Consider the following 18,189-nt stretch of genomic DNA (forward strand, 5'->3'; position numbering starts at 1 on the left):
CGTCTTAAATTAATAATGGCGATGATGCACATGAAGTGACGCACACCCTCCTCTGAAGTCATAGAAGATCTTTGGCGGTGACGTCTCTGCAGGCCAGGGTTTTTATCACGGGCGTGGCAACGAATGGATCTTAGGGCAATTACCTCCTCGCTCTTGATCCTGATCTGGTGGAGATGTCCTGTTACCCCCCCTCCCCATGGAACTGGTGTGACTGGAGGTGTTAGGCTGGGATGCTTTTATTGTGCTGTATGGTTTTAACGTGGTGTGATGCAGCCGAAATGGACAAACTGGGAATATATGCACAGAGGTGGAGGTCCCGCCTTTATATTACACCACCTGTGTTGTTTTTATGACACTTGAAATGAGATGCTTTATGGCTGAGGAATGGGTTTGTGACCCGCATCACACCTGGATTCAGGACCTCTCTCGTTCTTCATTCACCGCGTCTCCTTGTTCTTTTCCTTCTGAGGGAACTTGAGCTTCAGAGCACATGATGCTGAACACCTTCTTGGCGTTCTGAGGTCAGGCTGATGGGCAGCTCCTGGACCTGCGGCCTCCAGAGGCCAAAACAAAGCTATTTCCTAAACCTCCTAAATTTAACGCAAACATACGCCGACGGTGGCTTCTCCGCTAAACTCGCAGCCTGTAACATTCCACCTCAACTACTCTGTGACGGGCTCTCGCGCTCCTAAATTTGGCGTCCTTCCTGCCGCAGAACTCGCTGCCCTGCTGTTCTGACACGAGCACGAGTGGCCGTTCACCCTCTGAAGGGGACGATGTGTGAACTGCATCGCTGTTGCCAGCAACAGCGATGCAGTTCCTGCATTTAGCTTCACCGACTGCTCCTCTTTTGTCCTCCACGTGTCAAGCAAACCGTCAGAGGGCGTCGCCCGGGGTCTCGCCGACGACCTCAGAAATGCCGACTTTGGGTTTCTGTTTGTTTCTGACCCGAAGGCTTGGGCGTGTGAATGCGGTGGGGGGGCGTCTGGAGTCCTATAACAGGAGCTGAAGCTTTCTGGATGGGTGGAGCCGTCCTGAAGCTGACCCAAGCAACTACAGCTAAGACTGTGAAGCAGACTGTGAATCCTGGTTTGGCTCCACCCTCAATCCTGGTTTGGCCCCACCCATAATCATGGCTTGGCTCCACCCATGTTGATTCCTATAGGAGACAATAAATCGTCCATATATGCTGACTTTCTCTCTTCTTTAGACCCCAGGGGAACCTGTTGGAGTGCACGCATTCTGTCCTCTGTGGGTCTTTTTGCGGTCTGGGCTTGCTGTTCCTAAGGCAGTAGCCAGGAAGCCCTTACCCCAAAAAGTATCTGCACTGGATCCCAGCATCAGGAGCCGGCGTCCCGCGAGGTGTGACAGGTACATCACGGGTCTGCGGTCTCATCTGACCTTTGACCGGCTGTGAGGTCTGAGGAAGAGGACGCTTGTGAGGGATGTATCTTCGTCAGAGAGCAATTATGAGAGGAAAACAATAGCGGAGCCTCTTTACTGTCCCGAGGAAAGATCAAAGGGCGCTAGCTGCGCAGGAATCTAGATCAAAGCAGATGTTTGCAAACAACAGGGTGTCATATATCTTTTCATCTACTGTATGGAAAACACAGCAATAATCAATAGGTGGATGCACAAATAAAATCTAACCTGATCCCGTGTCTGTAGCGTGTTCCTATACTGATCCAATAACTCAGCCCGATTCACGTTTGCCGTTGTCTGACCTACCAAAGCGCCATCTGACCTCCGGATCGGAGCGAGGTATTCCCACTTAAGTCACATCCGCGCTGCGCGACACATCGCCCCGGGAAATAGGGCAGAGCCTCGTCCATAGCGTCAGCCGGGGCTGGCGGAGGCGGAATCACTTCTCTCTCGCTGGCACCGAGGTCCATGGAATTTATGTCAAATGGGGTAAAAAACTTGAAAAGAACTGATCAGTTTGGCGTTTGCCATGAATCCTCTCAACACTGGACATAGATGGAGCAAAAGATTGGAATAAAAGTGGCAACAGAGGGACACAAAGAGGAAATCTAGTCATTAATTAATGCATAAGCTTGTTAACGTGTTGCATTTATGGGACTATTTAAGTGACGGACGGCTTCGCTGCACGCAAGCGCCTACATGTAAATATCTTGGTGAGTGCAGCTCTCCAGAGGAAGTTTGGAGAACTGCAACACTGCTGCATAGAGCCCCAGCTCCACCTTCCTTGTGTTATAAAATAATGGCCCTGAAAGGGATTCTAAGAATCCGCTTTACAGGAGCACCGAAACATTTCAGATTAAGTGCTAAAATCCTGCTCATAAAGCAGATTGGAGGCATCAGCTGACTTGGTAAATCAGTTCCAGTCACTCACTAATGTGAAAGTGAATCAGCAGGAACAAATTTGAGAATTATTGCTTTAAAAAGTATCATGATTGAAGCATTAATTGAGAAAATGCTAACACAAAACAGAACACCTACTGATTAGGTTTCACCAGTATCGGCGGACTTTCACAATAACACATCACACACACACACTCCTGTGTTGAGGACCGTACACCACAATCGGACAACTGTTCCATCAGAAACTCTTATCATAAAGCCAGACATTATCGGTTCAGGAAGCTTTGGGAGGTGGAGGCCATCAACGTCACACTTAGTGAAGTTAAATTAAGGAAAAAATGTTTCATTGGAACAATAATGGAAGAACTTCCCATACTGCATGCAGAGAAATGACGTACACTTCCTTAGGAATTAATAAAGATAAGAATTTCTACTATGTTTGTATTTATTTGTTACACAGCACTATACTTTGATCTCTACAACTGCAGTTACAACCAGTTCTGTTAGCTTCTGCTGGATATTGTGCTGGTTCTCATTTGTTTCCAGGTTGATAGTCGCATTCACACAAAGCAAGATTCTGTATTCATGCATTATTTAACTATTGAATTGATACTAGCTTTAAATATAATATCTAAAGTAATGCAAACACTTGGAAAACGCATATATGCATGTGTGTAGGTTATAAAGGATTTAACAACCACAAGAATAAAATATAGTAAAAGTGAATATATTAAAGGAGAAAAACCAGCGTTGAAACAGATCCGAAGCCGTTTAAGCACTACATAAACTGTGCGTAAACGTTGGCTTGAATCAATTATTAAGTAAAAGAAACGTGGGGAAGCAAATCAAATCAGCAACATTGAGGATCTACTCTATTCAGTACCACCACCCTACCAGCAGATGTCGCCATATACACAACCGTGAGATTGCTGATTGTTTAATTACGGTACAGTTCAATAAACTTTCAAACTTTAACATCAATCCTTCATTATCAACAATTCTTAATCAACTTCAACAGTTTTGCAGACTATTTTAAAGTCGGATGCTTGGAGGTTCAATTAACTGATGCAAGTACATGAAAACTAAATAATACTTGTTTTAAATTCCTGGGTGACTTAAACAATAACAAAATAAAAAATAGAGTTTCTGCACGAATCACTGAAACCTCTGCTCCATTCCGTTTCCTTGTTGCCCTCACTTAGCTGGCCGACATCATGCCTGTATAAAATGTTGACAGTTGCTCTGGTGACCAAACAAAAATCATAACATTAAACACGTATAAGTGACAATTAAAGATGAAATAATTGAATAGTCATTGGTTGTAATTGGTCTTGTTTTTTAATCATTTAAAGCAACTTAATTTATTTGGGGGGTTAATTATAATCACCACCGAGGAAGTGTAATGTAAGTAATATATATACTTCTCAAAATATAGCATCATTTTTTTTAAATTACATGCATTTAAAGACAGTTAGAATACACCAAACTGCATTAGCCTCCCAAAAAAATACAGAAATGATGAAACTTGGAAATTTTATTCTTAGAATGTCGGTAAAGTCCTCTCATAGAGGAAAAACCAGCGAGTTGAGGAAGTTCTCCAGCGTGCTGTGGTAGTCCTCCGGGTGGCACCTCATGTGGGCCGCGTGGATGGACTCTTTCCACTTCCTGCTCGCCACAGATACGCCCCTCCTCCTCCAGTGGTCGATGCACTTCTCCACGACGGCTTGGTCGCAGAGGGCGTCATTCTCGCTGAAGAAGAAGAGCGCTGGCGATGTGATGGGGCTGTTGTGGAAAACCCGGATGCTGCTGTCGTAGACGTCCGCCGTCTGCCTTTTGAAGAGCCAGAAGTAAAGCAAAGCGGCGTTTTTGACAAAGCCTTCGAAGCGCGGCACGAGAGTTTTGCCCAGACCTGAAGAACAAACAAATATTCATATTATACACACATAATTAACCTTACAAGTAGCGTTAATTCAAACATTTCTACACACATTAAAAGATGTCTGATGTCTGTGGAATTTGGATGCATTACTGGTTGAAGGCCCACTTCTAAACTGGACCCGTAGCTCAGCTGCAGAGTGAAATATTTAAAGGCCTGACTAGTGTCAGGAACACAAACGTAACCTGAGACAGAGCACTTGCACTCACCTATCGCCATGTGCTCCAGGGTGCCAAACACTAAACTGTCATAGACGTGTCCTATCACCCTCTGGGCCAGGCCTGCGTGTTCTTTCCGTCCGCGGGCGATGTGGGTGAGGATCTGGGTGAAGGTGTAGCCCCCGATAGAGGTGGCATGAACCAGCACTGCCCTCCCTGAGAACTGAGGCTCCTCCAGGAGCTTCAGAACCTCCAGCCCGTAGCTGAGCCCCCATCGAGGCCACAGGAAGTGCATTACGCCGCTCTGAATGACAAGGACATCCATACCGCGGTTCAGGTAAAGGTCCCTGTACTTGGAAACGGGTCCAGGCTGGGCGCCGAGCCAGGAAAAGAACAGAAGGAGAGGACGGGAAGTCGGGGCAACATCCAGTCGGTGCTGGGAGGGGGTGGTTGTGTCAACATGCGAGAGCAACGGAGTGAGGGGAGGACTGGAAGAGGAGGAGGAGTTTCTGAGGGGGACATTGGCAGAACACGCCGAGTCTCCCGAGAACGGAGCGTAAAAGTACGTTATGCCGCTGCTGATTCTGCTGGACAGGAACTTCCCTTCAGGAATGGGTTCAGGCACAGCTGGTGCCCTGAAGACACTGGAACACAAGACGAACCACAATCAAGTTTAAAAACCGGTCGGACCTATAATAACACACTATTACAGATTACTCTTTTCTTGTGCTGTAGCATTAAAGAGGATTACAGCTATTTTTAGCTCACCTCAATGATTATAATACCAGTGAAATATTTTCCATCCATGGCTCTGATAACTCTATAGTTCCACATGAATAAAATATTTGATGATATTCTCTAAATTTCAGACTATAATTCAAAAATACATCAAAATTTTTCTCCCAGCTCCTGTTTGCCTTCCCCCTTTTTAGTCATTAAAACCAAAATATGAATGATCATTACATTCAAAAGCATCCCAAATATGATTTACTGATAATGTAATTTATCACAGCTAATAATTTTATATGACAGGAGGGACATAATCAAAGGTCTTCAGCCATTCTACCAAAGCCCGAGCTAAATCAAAATAACTCATTCTACCCGGTTGATAAAACGCTCTTAAATCGATAGGAAATTAACTTTAAAACGCGTATTTCCTTTTGGAAAATGCGGACGAAGATGTGTCGGACAGAAATGATGCGTCTGCAGCTCCAGCACCGCGTTACCGTGTGGGCAGAGGCAGGTTCCCCATTGCGCAGCGACACCGGGGATCCCTGGTTCATCTGGCGGCAGATGGAGCGTCTCTGCCGGGCAGCATCCGCCGCAGCACCGGCTCCTGACCGGGCGAGGCCGCTCTTCTTCAGGGCATCAATGGAGGTGGTGCGTAAACGGTGAAACTGTACGCTACCGCCATCTGGTGGCGGGGGCTGCACACTACGCATACAGGGGGCGAAACAAAACCAGTCATGCATTAAAAGGTCTCCGAAATGAAAATATCATCATACGAGACATTTTATTATCGGATTAAACTTATACATTCAAGAGTTGTTCGTGTTTTTCAATGAAATGTTAAATATTTTAATACGTTTCTCTAATAATCTGCCATAAATTCAGGATGTATACTGTAATCTTGCTGGTTTTACTGCACTCTAGTAAACGTTTTGGATTGCCACGTATTTTCTACGCCATGCTACAAGAGTTCATCATGTATTATTCCTATTTGCAATTCATGTTGAAACAGGAGAAGGTCAGGAAGGTTGCTCGCTCTCATCCAGCAAAGACAGAAATGCGACTCTTTAACCACTAGAGGGAGACAAACGCCATCAAAATATTAACGCCGCATAGGATATCGAATTAAAATAATTTTTGTACACCATAAGAAAAACATTACTCGTTTAGTGATCATCTGTATAAAAACTCTATTGAGACTGTGGAAAGAATTCCGGTTTCCAGGTGAGTGTAAAATGGGTGCAGCAGCTGTGAATGGGCCTCCTCTTAGATGCAGTTTTAGGTCACCACATCCTGCCCCACTTTCTCTTCTTTCCTTCTTTTCCTGGATCTGTTTTCTGCATCACATGCCCCCCCTCCCCCCATCAGCACCCTGACTCCTCCAGTGCATCTGTTTTGTGCTCGACCTTGACCAGTACGAGTGTAATACAGTACGGTTCTGGTTAAAGTTCAGCACGCAGCAACTGACAGACAACAGCAACAGCATGATGAAACGTTGTCATGCTGTAACTATTCCAGCAATGAATCACAAACTAAAAAGGGAAAAAGTTATATAATTGATGTATAAAAAAAACAAAAACATATGTGTGAAGAATATTGATTTTTCAAACCAAATTCAGGCCTGGATTCGAACCAACAACCTCCGGCAAAAAAGTCAGTGGCTTAAACCACTGACCTATGAGGTCACACGGAACCGCAGCAAAGAGAGGTCATATATGGTTTTAAAAACGCCATGATTAAATATTCTTCACAGAGATGTTTTGCTTCACGTGCTGTGGAAATATGGAATTTGTGTTGACACAGAAATCACATCCACAGATGATATTCAAATTATGGCTTTTTTGAACCATATATGACCTCTTTGCGGTGGGTCAGTGTGACTGCATAGCTCAGTGGTTTAAGCCACTGTCCTCTTTTGCGGAAGGTGTTGCTTCGAATCCAGGCGTGACTTTTCACACATATGTTTTTGGTTTTACCGTGTTGAATGTCATGCATTCCATCACAATTTTTAGGACCAGTATCCTCTTAAGAAATTCCGGTATGGTGGGAAAGAGGATCGGACGACAGCTTATAAATCAGTACCCTTGTAACTATTCCAGCAATGAATCACAAACTAAAAAGGGAAAAAGTTATATAATTGATGTATAAAAAAACCAAAAACATATGTGTGAAGAATATTGATTTTTCAAACCAAACTCCGGCCTGGATTCGAACCAACAACCGCCGGCAAAAAAACCAGTGGCTTAAACCACTGACCTATGAGGTCACACTGAGCCACAGCAAAGAGAGGTCATATATGGTTTTAAAAAGCCATGATTAAATATTCTTCACGGAGATGTTTTTCTTCACATGCTGTGGAAATATGGAATTTGTGTTGACACAGAAATCACATCCACAGATGATATTCAAATTATGGCTTTTTTGAACCATATATGACCTCTTTGCAGTGGGTCAGTGTGACTGCATAGGTCAGTGGTTTAAGCCACTGTCTTATTTTGCGGAAGGTTGTTGGTTCGAATCCAGGCCGGAGTTTGGTTTGAAAAATCAATATTCTTTACACACATGTTTTTGGTTCTACCGTGGTGACTGTCATGCATTGCATCACAATTTTTAGTACCAAGTATCCTCTTTAGAAATTACTGTATGGTGGCAAAGAGGATCGGACAACAGCTTATAAATCAGCACCCCTGTAACTATTCCAGCAATGAATCACAAACTAAAAAGGAAAAAGTTATATAATTGATGTATAAAAAAAACAAAAACATATGTGTGAAGAATATTGATTTTTCAAACCAAATTCAGGCCTGGATTCGAACCAACAACCTCCGGCAAAAAAGTCAGTGGCTTAAACCACTGACCTATGAGGTCACATGGAACCGCAGCAAAGAGAGGTCATATATGGTTTGTAAAAAGCCATGATTAAATATTCTTCACAGAGATGTTTTTCTTCACGTGCTGTGGAAATATGGAATTTGTGTTGACACAGAAATCACATCCACAGATGATATTCAAATTATGGCTTTTTTGAACCATATATGACCTCTTTGCAGTGGGTCAGCGTGACTGCATAGGTCAGTGGTTTAAGCCACTGTCTTCTTTTGCAGAAGGTTGTGGGTTCGAATCCAGGCGTGACTTTGCTTTGAAGAATCAATATTCTCACACATATGTTTTTGGTTTTACCGTGGTGACTGTCATGCATTGCATCACAATTTTTAGGACCAAGTATCCTCTTTAGAAATTAGTGTATGGTGGGAAAGAGGATCGGACGACAGCTTATAAATCAGCACCCCTGTAACTATTCCAGCAATGAATCACAAACTAAAAAGGGAAAAAGTTATATAATTGATGTATAAAAAAAACAAAAACATATGTGTGAAGAATATTGATTTTTCAAACCAAATTCAGGCCTGGATTCGAACCAACAACCTCCGGCAAAAAAGTCAGTGGCTTAAACCACTGACCTATGAGGTCAGACGGAACCACAGCAAAGAGAGGTCATATATGGTTTTAAAAAAGCCATGATTAAATATTCTTCACAGAGATGTTTTTCTTCACGTGCTGTGGAAATATGGAATTTGCGTTGACACAGAAATCACATCCACAGATGATATTCAAATTATGGCTTTTTTGAACCATATATGACCTCTTTGCGGTGGGTCAGTGTGGCTGCATAGCTCAGTGGTTTAAGCCACTGTCCTCTTTTGCGGAAGGTTGTTGGTTGGAATCCAGGCGTGACTTTGGTTTGAAGAATCAATATTCTTCACACACATGTTTTTGGTTTTACCGTGGTGACTGTCATGCATTGCATCACAATTTTTAGGACCAAGTATCCTCTTTAGAAATTACTGTATGGTGGGAAAGAGGATCGGACGACAGCTTATAAATCAGCACCCCTGTAACTATTCCAGCAATGAATCACAAACTAAAAAGGGAAAAAGTTATATAATTGATGTATAAAAAAACAAAAACATATGTGTGAAGAATATTGATTTTTCAAACCAAACTCCGGCCTGGATTCGAACCAACAACTGCCGGCAAAAAAGTCAGTGGCTTAAACCACTAACCTATGAGGTCATACTGAGCCGTAGCAAAGAGAGGTCATATATGGTTTTAAAAAAGCCATGATTAAATATTCTTCACGGAGATGTTTTTCTTCACATGCTGTGGAAATATGGAATTTGTGTTGACACAGAAATCACATCCACAGATGATATTCAAATTATGGCTTTTTTGAACCATATATGACCACTTTGCAGTGGTGTCAGTGTGACTTCATAGCTCAGTGGATTAAGCCACTGTCCTCTTTTGCGGAAGGTTGTGGGTTCGAATCCAGGCGTGACTTTGCTTTGAAGAATCAATATTCCTCACACATATGTTTTTGGTTTTACCGTGGTGACTGTCATGCATTGCATCACAATTTTTAAGACCAAGTATCCTCTTTAGAAATTACTGTATGGTGGCAAAGAGAATTGGACGACAGCTTATAAATCAGCACCCCTGTAACTATTCCAGCAATGAATCACAAACTAAAAAGGGAAAAAGTTATATAATTGATATATATAAGAACAAACAAACATATGTGTGAAGAATATTGATTCTTCAAACCAAACTCCGTCCTGGATTCGAACCAACAACCTCCGGCAAAAAAGACAGTGGTTTAATCCACTGACCTACGAGGTCACACTGAGCCACAGCAAAGAGAGGTCATATATGGTTTTAAAAAAGCCATGATTAATATTCTTCACAGAGATGTTTTTCTTCACGTGCTGTGGAAATATGGAATTTGCGTTGACACAGAAATCACATCCACAGATGATATTCAAATTATGGCTTTTTTGAACCATATATGACCTCTTTGCAGGGGTCCAGTGTGACTGCATAGGTCAGTGGTTTAAGCCACTGTCTAATTTTGCGGAAGGTTGTTGGTTCGAATCCAGGCCGGAGTTTGGTTTGAAGAATCAATATTCTTTACACACATGTTTTTGGTTCTACCGTGGTGACTGTCATGCATTGCATCACAATTTTTAGTACCAAGTATCCTCTTTAGAAATTACTGTATGGTGGGAAAGAGGATCGGACAACAGCTTATAAATCAGCACCCCTGTAACTATTCCAGCAATGAATCACAAACTAAAAAGGGAAAAAGTTATATAATTGATGTATAAAAAAAACAAAAACATATGCGTGAAGAATATTGATTTTTCAAACCAAACTCAGGCCTGGATTCGAACCAACAACCTCCGGCAAAAAAGTCAGTGGCTTAAACCACTGACCTATGAGGTCACATGGAACCGCAGCAAAGAGAGGTCATATATGGTTTGTAAAAAGCCATGATTAAATATTCTTCACAGAGATGTTTTGCTTCACGTGCTGTGGAAATATGGAATTTGTGTTGACACAGAAATCACATCCACAGATGATATTCAAATTATGGCTTTTTTGAACCATATATGACCTCTTTGCAGTGGGTCAGTGTGGCTGCATAGCTCAGTGGTTTAAGCCACTGTCCTCTTTTGCGGAAGGTTGTTGGTTCGAATCCAGGCGTGACTTTGGTTTGAAGAATCAATATTCTTCACACACATGTTTTTGGTTTTACCGTGGTGACTGTCATGCATTGCATCACAATTTTTAGGACCAAGTATCCTCTTTAGAAATTACTGTATGGTGGGAAAGAGGATCGGACAACAGCTTATAAATCAGCACCCCTGTAACTATTCCAGCAATGAATCACAAACTAAAAAGGGAAAAAGTTATATAATTGATGTATAAAAAAACCAAAAACATATGTGTGAAGAATATTGATTTTTCAAACCAAACTCCGGCCTGGATTCGAACCAACAACTGCCGGCAAAAAAGTCAGTGGCTTAAACCACTGACCTATGAGGTCACACTGAGCCGTAGCAAAGAGAGGTCATATATGGTTTTAAAAAAGCCATGATTAAATATTCTTCACGGAGATGTTTTTCTTCACATGCTGTGGAAATATGGAATTTGTGTTGACACAGAAATCACATCCACAGATGATATTCAAATTATGGCTTTTTTGAACCATATATGACCTCTTTGCAGTGGGTCAGTGTGACTTCATAGCTCAGTGGTTTAAGCCACTGTCCTCTTTTGCGGAAGGTTGTGGGTTCGAATCCAGGCGTGACTTTGCTTTGAAGAATCAATATTCCTCACACATATGTTTTTGGTTTTACCGTGGTGACTGTCATGCATTGCATCACAATTTTTAGGACCAAGTATCCTCTTTAGAAATTACTGTATGGTGGGAAAGAGGATCGGACGACAGCTTATAAATCAGCACCCCTGTAACTATTCCAGCAATGAATCACAAACTAAAAAGGGAAAAAGTTATATAATTGATGTATAAAAAAACAAAAACATATGTGTGAAGAATATTGATTTTTCAAACCAAACTCCGGCCTGGATTCGAACCAACAACCTCCGGCAAAAAAGTCAGTGGCTTAAACCACTGACCTATGAGGTCACACTGAATCACAGCAAAGAGAGGTCATATATGGTTTTAAAAAAGCCATGATTAAATATTCTTCACAGAGATGTTTTTCTTCACGTGCTGTGGAAATATGGAATTTGTGTTGACACAGAAATCACATCCACAGATGATATTCAAATTATGGCTTTTTTGAACCATATATGACCTCTTTGCAGTGGGTAGTGTGACTGCATAGCTCAGTGGTTTAAGCCACTGTCCTCTTTTGCGGAAGGTTGTTGGTTCGAATCCAGGCGTGACTTTCAACACACATGTTTTTGGTTTTACCGTGGTGACTGTCATGCATTCCATCACAATTTTTAGGACCAAGTATCCTCTTTAGAAATTACTGTATGGTGGGAAAGAGGATCGGACGACAGCTTATAAATCAGCACCCCTGTAACTATTCCAGCAATGAATCACAACTAAAAAGGGAAAAAGTTATATAATTGATGTATAAAAAAAACAAAAACATATGTGTGAAGAATATTGATTTTTCAAACCAAACTCCGGCCTGGATTCGAACCAACAACCGCCGGCAAAAAAGTCAGTGGCTTAAACCACTGACCTATGAGGTCACACTGAGCTGTAGCAAAGAGAGGTCATATATGGTTTTAAAAAAGCCATGATTAAATATTCTTCACGGAGATGTTTTTCTTCACATGCTGTGGAAATATGGAATTTGTGTTGACACAGAAATCACATCCACAGATGATATTCAAATTATGGCTTTTTTGAACCATATATGACCTCTTTGCAGTGGGTCAGCGTGACTGCATAGGTCAGTGGTTTAAGCCACTGTCTTCTTTTGCGGAAGGTTGTTGGTTCGAATCCAGGCGTGACTTTTCACACATATGTTTTTGGTTTTACCGTGGTGAATGTCATGCATTGCATCACAATTTTTAGGACCAAGTATCCTCTTAAAATTACTGTGTGGTGGAAAGAGGATCGGACGACAGCTTATAAATCAGCACCCCTGTAACTATTCCAGCAATGAATCACAACTAAAAAGGGAAAAAGTTATATAATTGATGTATAAAAAAACAAAACATATGTGTGAAGAATATTGATTGTTCAAACCAAACTCCGTCCTGGATTCGAACCAACAACCTCCGGCAAAAAAGTCAGTGGCTTAAACCACTGACCTATGAGGTCACACTGAGCCGTAGCAAAGAGAGGTCATATATGGTTTTAATAAAGTCATGATTAATATTCTTCACAGAGATTTTTTTCTTCACGTGCTGTGGAAATATGGAATTTGTGTTGACACAGAAATCACATCCACAGATGATATTCAAATTATGGCTTTTTTGAACCATATATGACCTTTTGCAGTGGGTCAGTGTGACTGCATAGCTCAGTGGTTTAAGCCACTGTCCTCTTTGCAGAAGGTTGTTGGGTCGAATCCAGGCGTGACTTTTCACACACATGTTTTTGGTTTTACCGTGGTGACTGTCATGCATTGCATCACAATTTTTAGGACCAAGTATCCTCTTTAGAAATTACTGTATGGTGGCAAGAGAATCGGACGACAGCTTATAATCAGCACCCCTGTAACTATTCCAGCAATGAATCACAAACTAAAAAGGGAAAAAGTTATATATTGGTTTTTGTTATAAAAAAACAAAACATTTGTGAAGAATATTGATTTTTCAAACCAAACTCCAGCCTGGATTCGAACCAACAACCGCCGGCAAAAAAGTCAGTGGCTTAAACACTGACCTATGAGGGCACACTGAGCCATAGCAAAGAGAGGTCATATATGGTTTGTAAAAAGCCATGATTAAATATTCTTCACAGAGATGTTTTTCTTCACGTGCTGTGGAAATATGGAATTTGCGTTGACACAGAAATCACATCCACAGATGATATTCAAATTATGGCTTTTTTGAACCATATATGACCTCTTTGCAGTGGGTCAGTGTGACTGCATAGCTCAGTGGTTTAAGCCACTGTCTTCTTTTGCGGAAGGTTGTTGGTTCGAATCCAGGCGTGACTTTTCACACATATGTTTTTGTTTTGTTTTACCGTGGTGATGTCATGCATTGCATCACAATTTTTAGGACCAAGTATCCTCTTAGAAATTACTGTATGGTGGGAAAGAGGATCGGACGACAGCTTATAAATCAGCACCCCTGTAACTATTCCAGCAATGAATCACAAACTAAAAAGGGAAAAAGTTTTATATAATTGATAAAAAACAAAACATATGTGTGAAGAACATTGATTTTTCAAACCAATTCAGGCCTGGATTCGAACCAACAACCTCCGGCAAAAAAGTCAGTGGCTTAAACCACTGACCTATGAGGTCACATGGAACCACAGCAAAGAGAGGTCATATATGGTTTTAAAAAAGCCATGATTAAATATTCTTCACAGAGATGTTTTTCTTCACGTGCTGTGGAAATATGGAATTTGCGTTGACACAGAAATCACATCCACAGATGATATTCAAATTATGGCTTTTTTGAACCATATATGACCTCTTTGCAGGGAGTCAGTGCGACTGCATAGGTCAGTGGTTTAAGCCACTGTCTTCTTTTGCGGAAGGTTGTTGGTTCGAATCCAGGCCGGAGTTTGGTTTGAAAAATCAATATTCTTCACACACATGTTTTTGGTTTTACCGTGGTGACTGTCATGCATTGCATCACAATTTTTAGGACCAAGTATCCTCTTTAGAAATTACTGTATGGTGGGAAAGAGGATCGGACGACAGCTTATAAATCAGCACCCCTGTAACTATTCCAGCAATGAATCACAAACTAAAAAGGGAAAAAGTTATATAATTGATGTATAATAAACCAAAAACATATGTGTGAAGAATATTGATTTTTCAAACCAAACTCCGGCCTGGATTGGAACCAACAACCGCCGGCAAAAAAGTCAGTGGCTTAAACCACTGACCTATGAGGTCACGCTGAGCCGTCACAGCAAAGAGAGGTCATATATAGTTTTAAAAAAGCCATGATTAAATATTCTTCACAGAGATTTTTTCTTCACGTGCTGTGGAAATATGGAATTTGTGTTGACACAGAAATCACATCCACAGATGATATTCAAATTATGGTTTTTGAACCATATATGACCTCTTTGGAGTGGGTCAGTGTGACTGCATAGGTCAGTGGTTTAAGCCACTGTCTTCTTTTGCGGAAGGTTGTGGGTTCGAATCCAGGCGTGACTTTGGTTTGAAGAATCAATATTCTTCAACACATGTTTTTGGTTTTACCGTGGTGACTGTCATGCATTGCATCACAATTTTTAGGACCAAGTATCCTCTTAGAAATTAGTGTATGGTGGGAAAGAGGATCGGACGACAGCTTATAAATCAGCACCCCTGTAACTATTCCAGCAATGAATCACAAACTAAAAAGGGAAAAAGTTATATAATTGATGTATAAAAAAACCAAAAACATATGTGTGAAGAATATTGATTTTTCAAAACAAACTCCGGCCTGGATTCGAACCAACAACCGCCGGCAAAAAAGTCAGTGGCTTAAACCACTGACCTATGAGGTCACACTGAGCCTTAGCAAAGAGAGGTCATATATGGTTTTAAAAAAGCCATGATTAAATATTCTTCACAGAGATTTTTTCTTCACGTGCTGTGGAAATATGGAATTTGTGTTGACACAGAAATCACATCCACAGATGATATTCAAATTATGGCTTTTTTGAACCATATATGACCTCTTTGGGGTGGGTCAGCGTGACTGCATAGGTCAGTGGTTTAAGCCACTGTCCTCTTTTGCGGAAGGTTGTTGGTTCGAATCCAGGCGTGACTTTTCACACATATGTTTTGGTTTTACCGTGGTGAATGTCATGCATTGCATCACATTTTTAGGACCAAGTATCCTCTTAAGAAATTACTGTATGGTGGGAAAGAGGATCGGACGACAGCTTATAAATCAGCACCCCTGTAACTATTCCAGCAATGAATCACAAACTAAAAAGGGAAAAATTTATATAATTGATGTATAAAAAAAACAAAAACATATGTGTGAAGAATATTGATTTTTCAAACCAAACTCCGTCCTGGATTCGAACCAACAACCTCCGGCAAAAAAGTGAGTGGCTTAAACCACTGACCTATGAGGTCACACTGATCCGTAGCAAAGAGAGGTCATATATGGTTTTAAAAAAGCCATGATTAAATATTCTTCACAGAGATGTTTTTCTTCACGTGCTGTGGAAATATGGAATTTGCGTTGACACAGAAATCACATCCACGATGATATTCAAATTATGGCTTTTTTGAACCATATATGACCTCTTGCAGGGAGACAGTGTGACTGCATAGCTCAGTGGTTTAGCCACTGTCTTCTTTTGCGGAAGGTTGTTGTTCGAATCCAGGCCGGAGTTTGGTTTGAAAAATCAATATTCTTCACACACATGTTTTTGGTTTTACCGTGGTGACTGTCATGCATTGCATCACAATTTTTAGGACCAAGTATCCTCTTTAGAAATTACTGTATGGTGGGAAAGAGGATCGGACGACAGCTTATAAATCAGCACCCCTGTAACTATTCCAGCAATGAATCACAAACTAAAAAGGGAAAAAGTTATATAATTGATGTATAAAAAAAACAAAACATATGTGTGAAGAATATTGATTTTTCAAACCAAACTCCGGCCTGGATTCGAACCAACACCGCCGGCAAAAACCAGTGGCTTAAACCACTGACCTATGAGGACACACTGAGCCTTAGCAAAGAGAGGTCATATATGGTTTTAAAAAAGCCATGATTAAATATTCTTCACAGAGATTTTTTCTTCACGTGCTGTGGAAATATGGAATTTGTGTTGACACAGAAATCACATCCACAGATGATATTCAAATTATGGCTTTTTTGAACCATATATGACCTCTTTGGAGTGGGTCAGTGTGACTGCATAGGTCAGTGGTTTAAGCCACTGTCTCTTTTGCGGAAGGTTGTGGGTTCGAATCCAGGCGTGACTTTGGTTTGAAGAATCAATATTCTTCACACATATGTTTTTGGTTTTACCGTGGTGACTGTCATGCATTGCATCACAATTTTTAGGACCAAGTATCCTCTTTAGAAATTAGTGTATGGTGGGAAAGAGGATCGGACGACAGCTTATAAATCAGCACCCCTGTAACTATTCCAGCAATGAATCACAAACTAAAAAGGGAAAAAGTTATATAATTGATGTATAAAAAAAAAAAAAACATATGTGTGAAGAATATTGATTCTTCAAACCAAACTCCGGCCTGGATTCGAACCAACAACCTCCGGCAAAAAGTCAGTGGTTTAAACCACTGACCTATGAGGTCACACTGAGCAACAGCAAAGGGAGGTCATATATGGTTTTAAAAAAGCCATGATTAAATATTCTTCACAGAGATGTTTTTCTTCACATGCTGTGGAAATATGGAATTTGTGTTGACACAGAAATCACATCCACAGATGATATTCAAATTATGGCTTTTTTGAACCATATATGACCTCTTTGCAGTGGGTCACGTGACTGCATAGCTCAGTGGTTTAAGCCACTGTCCTCTTTTGCGGAAGGTTGTTGGTTCGAATCCAGGCGTGACTTTGGTTTGAAGAATCAATATTCTTCACACACATGTTTTGGTTCTACCGTGGTGACTGTCATGCATTGCATCACAATTTTTAGGACCAAGTATCCTCTTTAGAAATTACTGTATGGTGGCAAAGAGAATTGAACGACAGCTTATAATCAGCACCCCTGTAACTATTCCAGCAATGAATCACAAACTAAAAAGGGAAAAAGTTATATATTGGTTTTTGGTTATAAAAAACAAAAACATTGTGAAGAATATTGATTTTTCAAACCAAACTCCAGCCTGGATTCGAACCAACAACCGCCGGCAAAAAAAGTCAGTGGCTTAAACCACTGACCTATGAGGCACACTGAGCCATAGCAAAGAGAGGTCATATATGGTTTGTAAAAAGCCATGATTAAATATTCTTCACAGAGATGTTTTTCTTCACGTGCTGTGGAAATATGGAATTTGCGTTGACACAGAAATCACATCCACAGATGATATTCAAATTATGGCTTTTTTTGAACTATATATGACCTCTTTGCAGTGGGTCAGTGTGACTGCATAGCTCAGTGGTTTAAGCCACTGTCCTTCTTTTTGCGGAAGGTGTTGGGTTCGAATCCAGCGTGACTTTTCACACATATGTTTTTTGTTTTACCGTGTGAATGTCATGCATTGCATCACAATTTTTAGGACCAAGTATCCTCTTAAGAATTACTGTACTGTAAATGTGGAAAGAGGATCGGACGACAGCTTATAAATCAGCACCCCTGTAACTATTCCAGCAATGAATCACAAACTAAAAAGGGAAAAATTTATATAATGATGTATAAAAAAACAAAAACAAATGTGTGAAGAATATTGATTTTTCAAACCAAACTCCGTCCTGGATTCGAACCAACAACCTCCGGCAAAAAAGTGAGTGGCTTAACCACTGACCTATGAGGTCACACTGATCCATAGCAAAGAGAGGTCATATATGGTTTTAAAAAAGCCATGATTAAATATTCTTCACAGAGAT

At 40.8% G+C, this 18,189-nt stretch overlaps 1 protein-coding gene across 1 annotated transcript; it reads right to left on the reverse strand.

The window, feature by feature from the left end:
* Nucleotides 1–3,641: 3,641 nt before the first annotated feature.
* On the reverse strand, nucleotides 3,642–5,800 carry LOC130518948 (uncharacterized). Its single transcript, XM_057021909.1, has 3 exons — nucleotides 5,643–5,800; nucleotides 4,468–5,060; nucleotides 3,642–4,231 (listed from the first exon to the last, which is right to left on the reverse strand). The coding sequence occupies exons 1-3, from the start codon at nucleotides 5,666–5,668 to the stop codon at nucleotides 3,885–3,887; spliced, it is 966 nt and encodes a 321-aa protein (XP_056877889.1). The 5' UTR covers nucleotides 5,669–5,800; the 3' UTR covers nucleotides 3,642–3,884.
* Between the last annotated feature and the right edge of the window lie 12,389 nt (nucleotides 5,801–18,189).

The sequence above is a fragment of the Takifugu flavidus genome, chromosome 22 (assembly GCF_003711565.1).
Source record: "Takifugu flavidus isolate HTHZ2018 chromosome 22, ASM371156v2, whole genome shotgun sequence".
NCBI classification, from domain to species: Eukaryota; Metazoa; Chordata; class Actinopteri; order Tetraodontiformes; family Tetraodontidae; genus Takifugu; species Takifugu flavidus.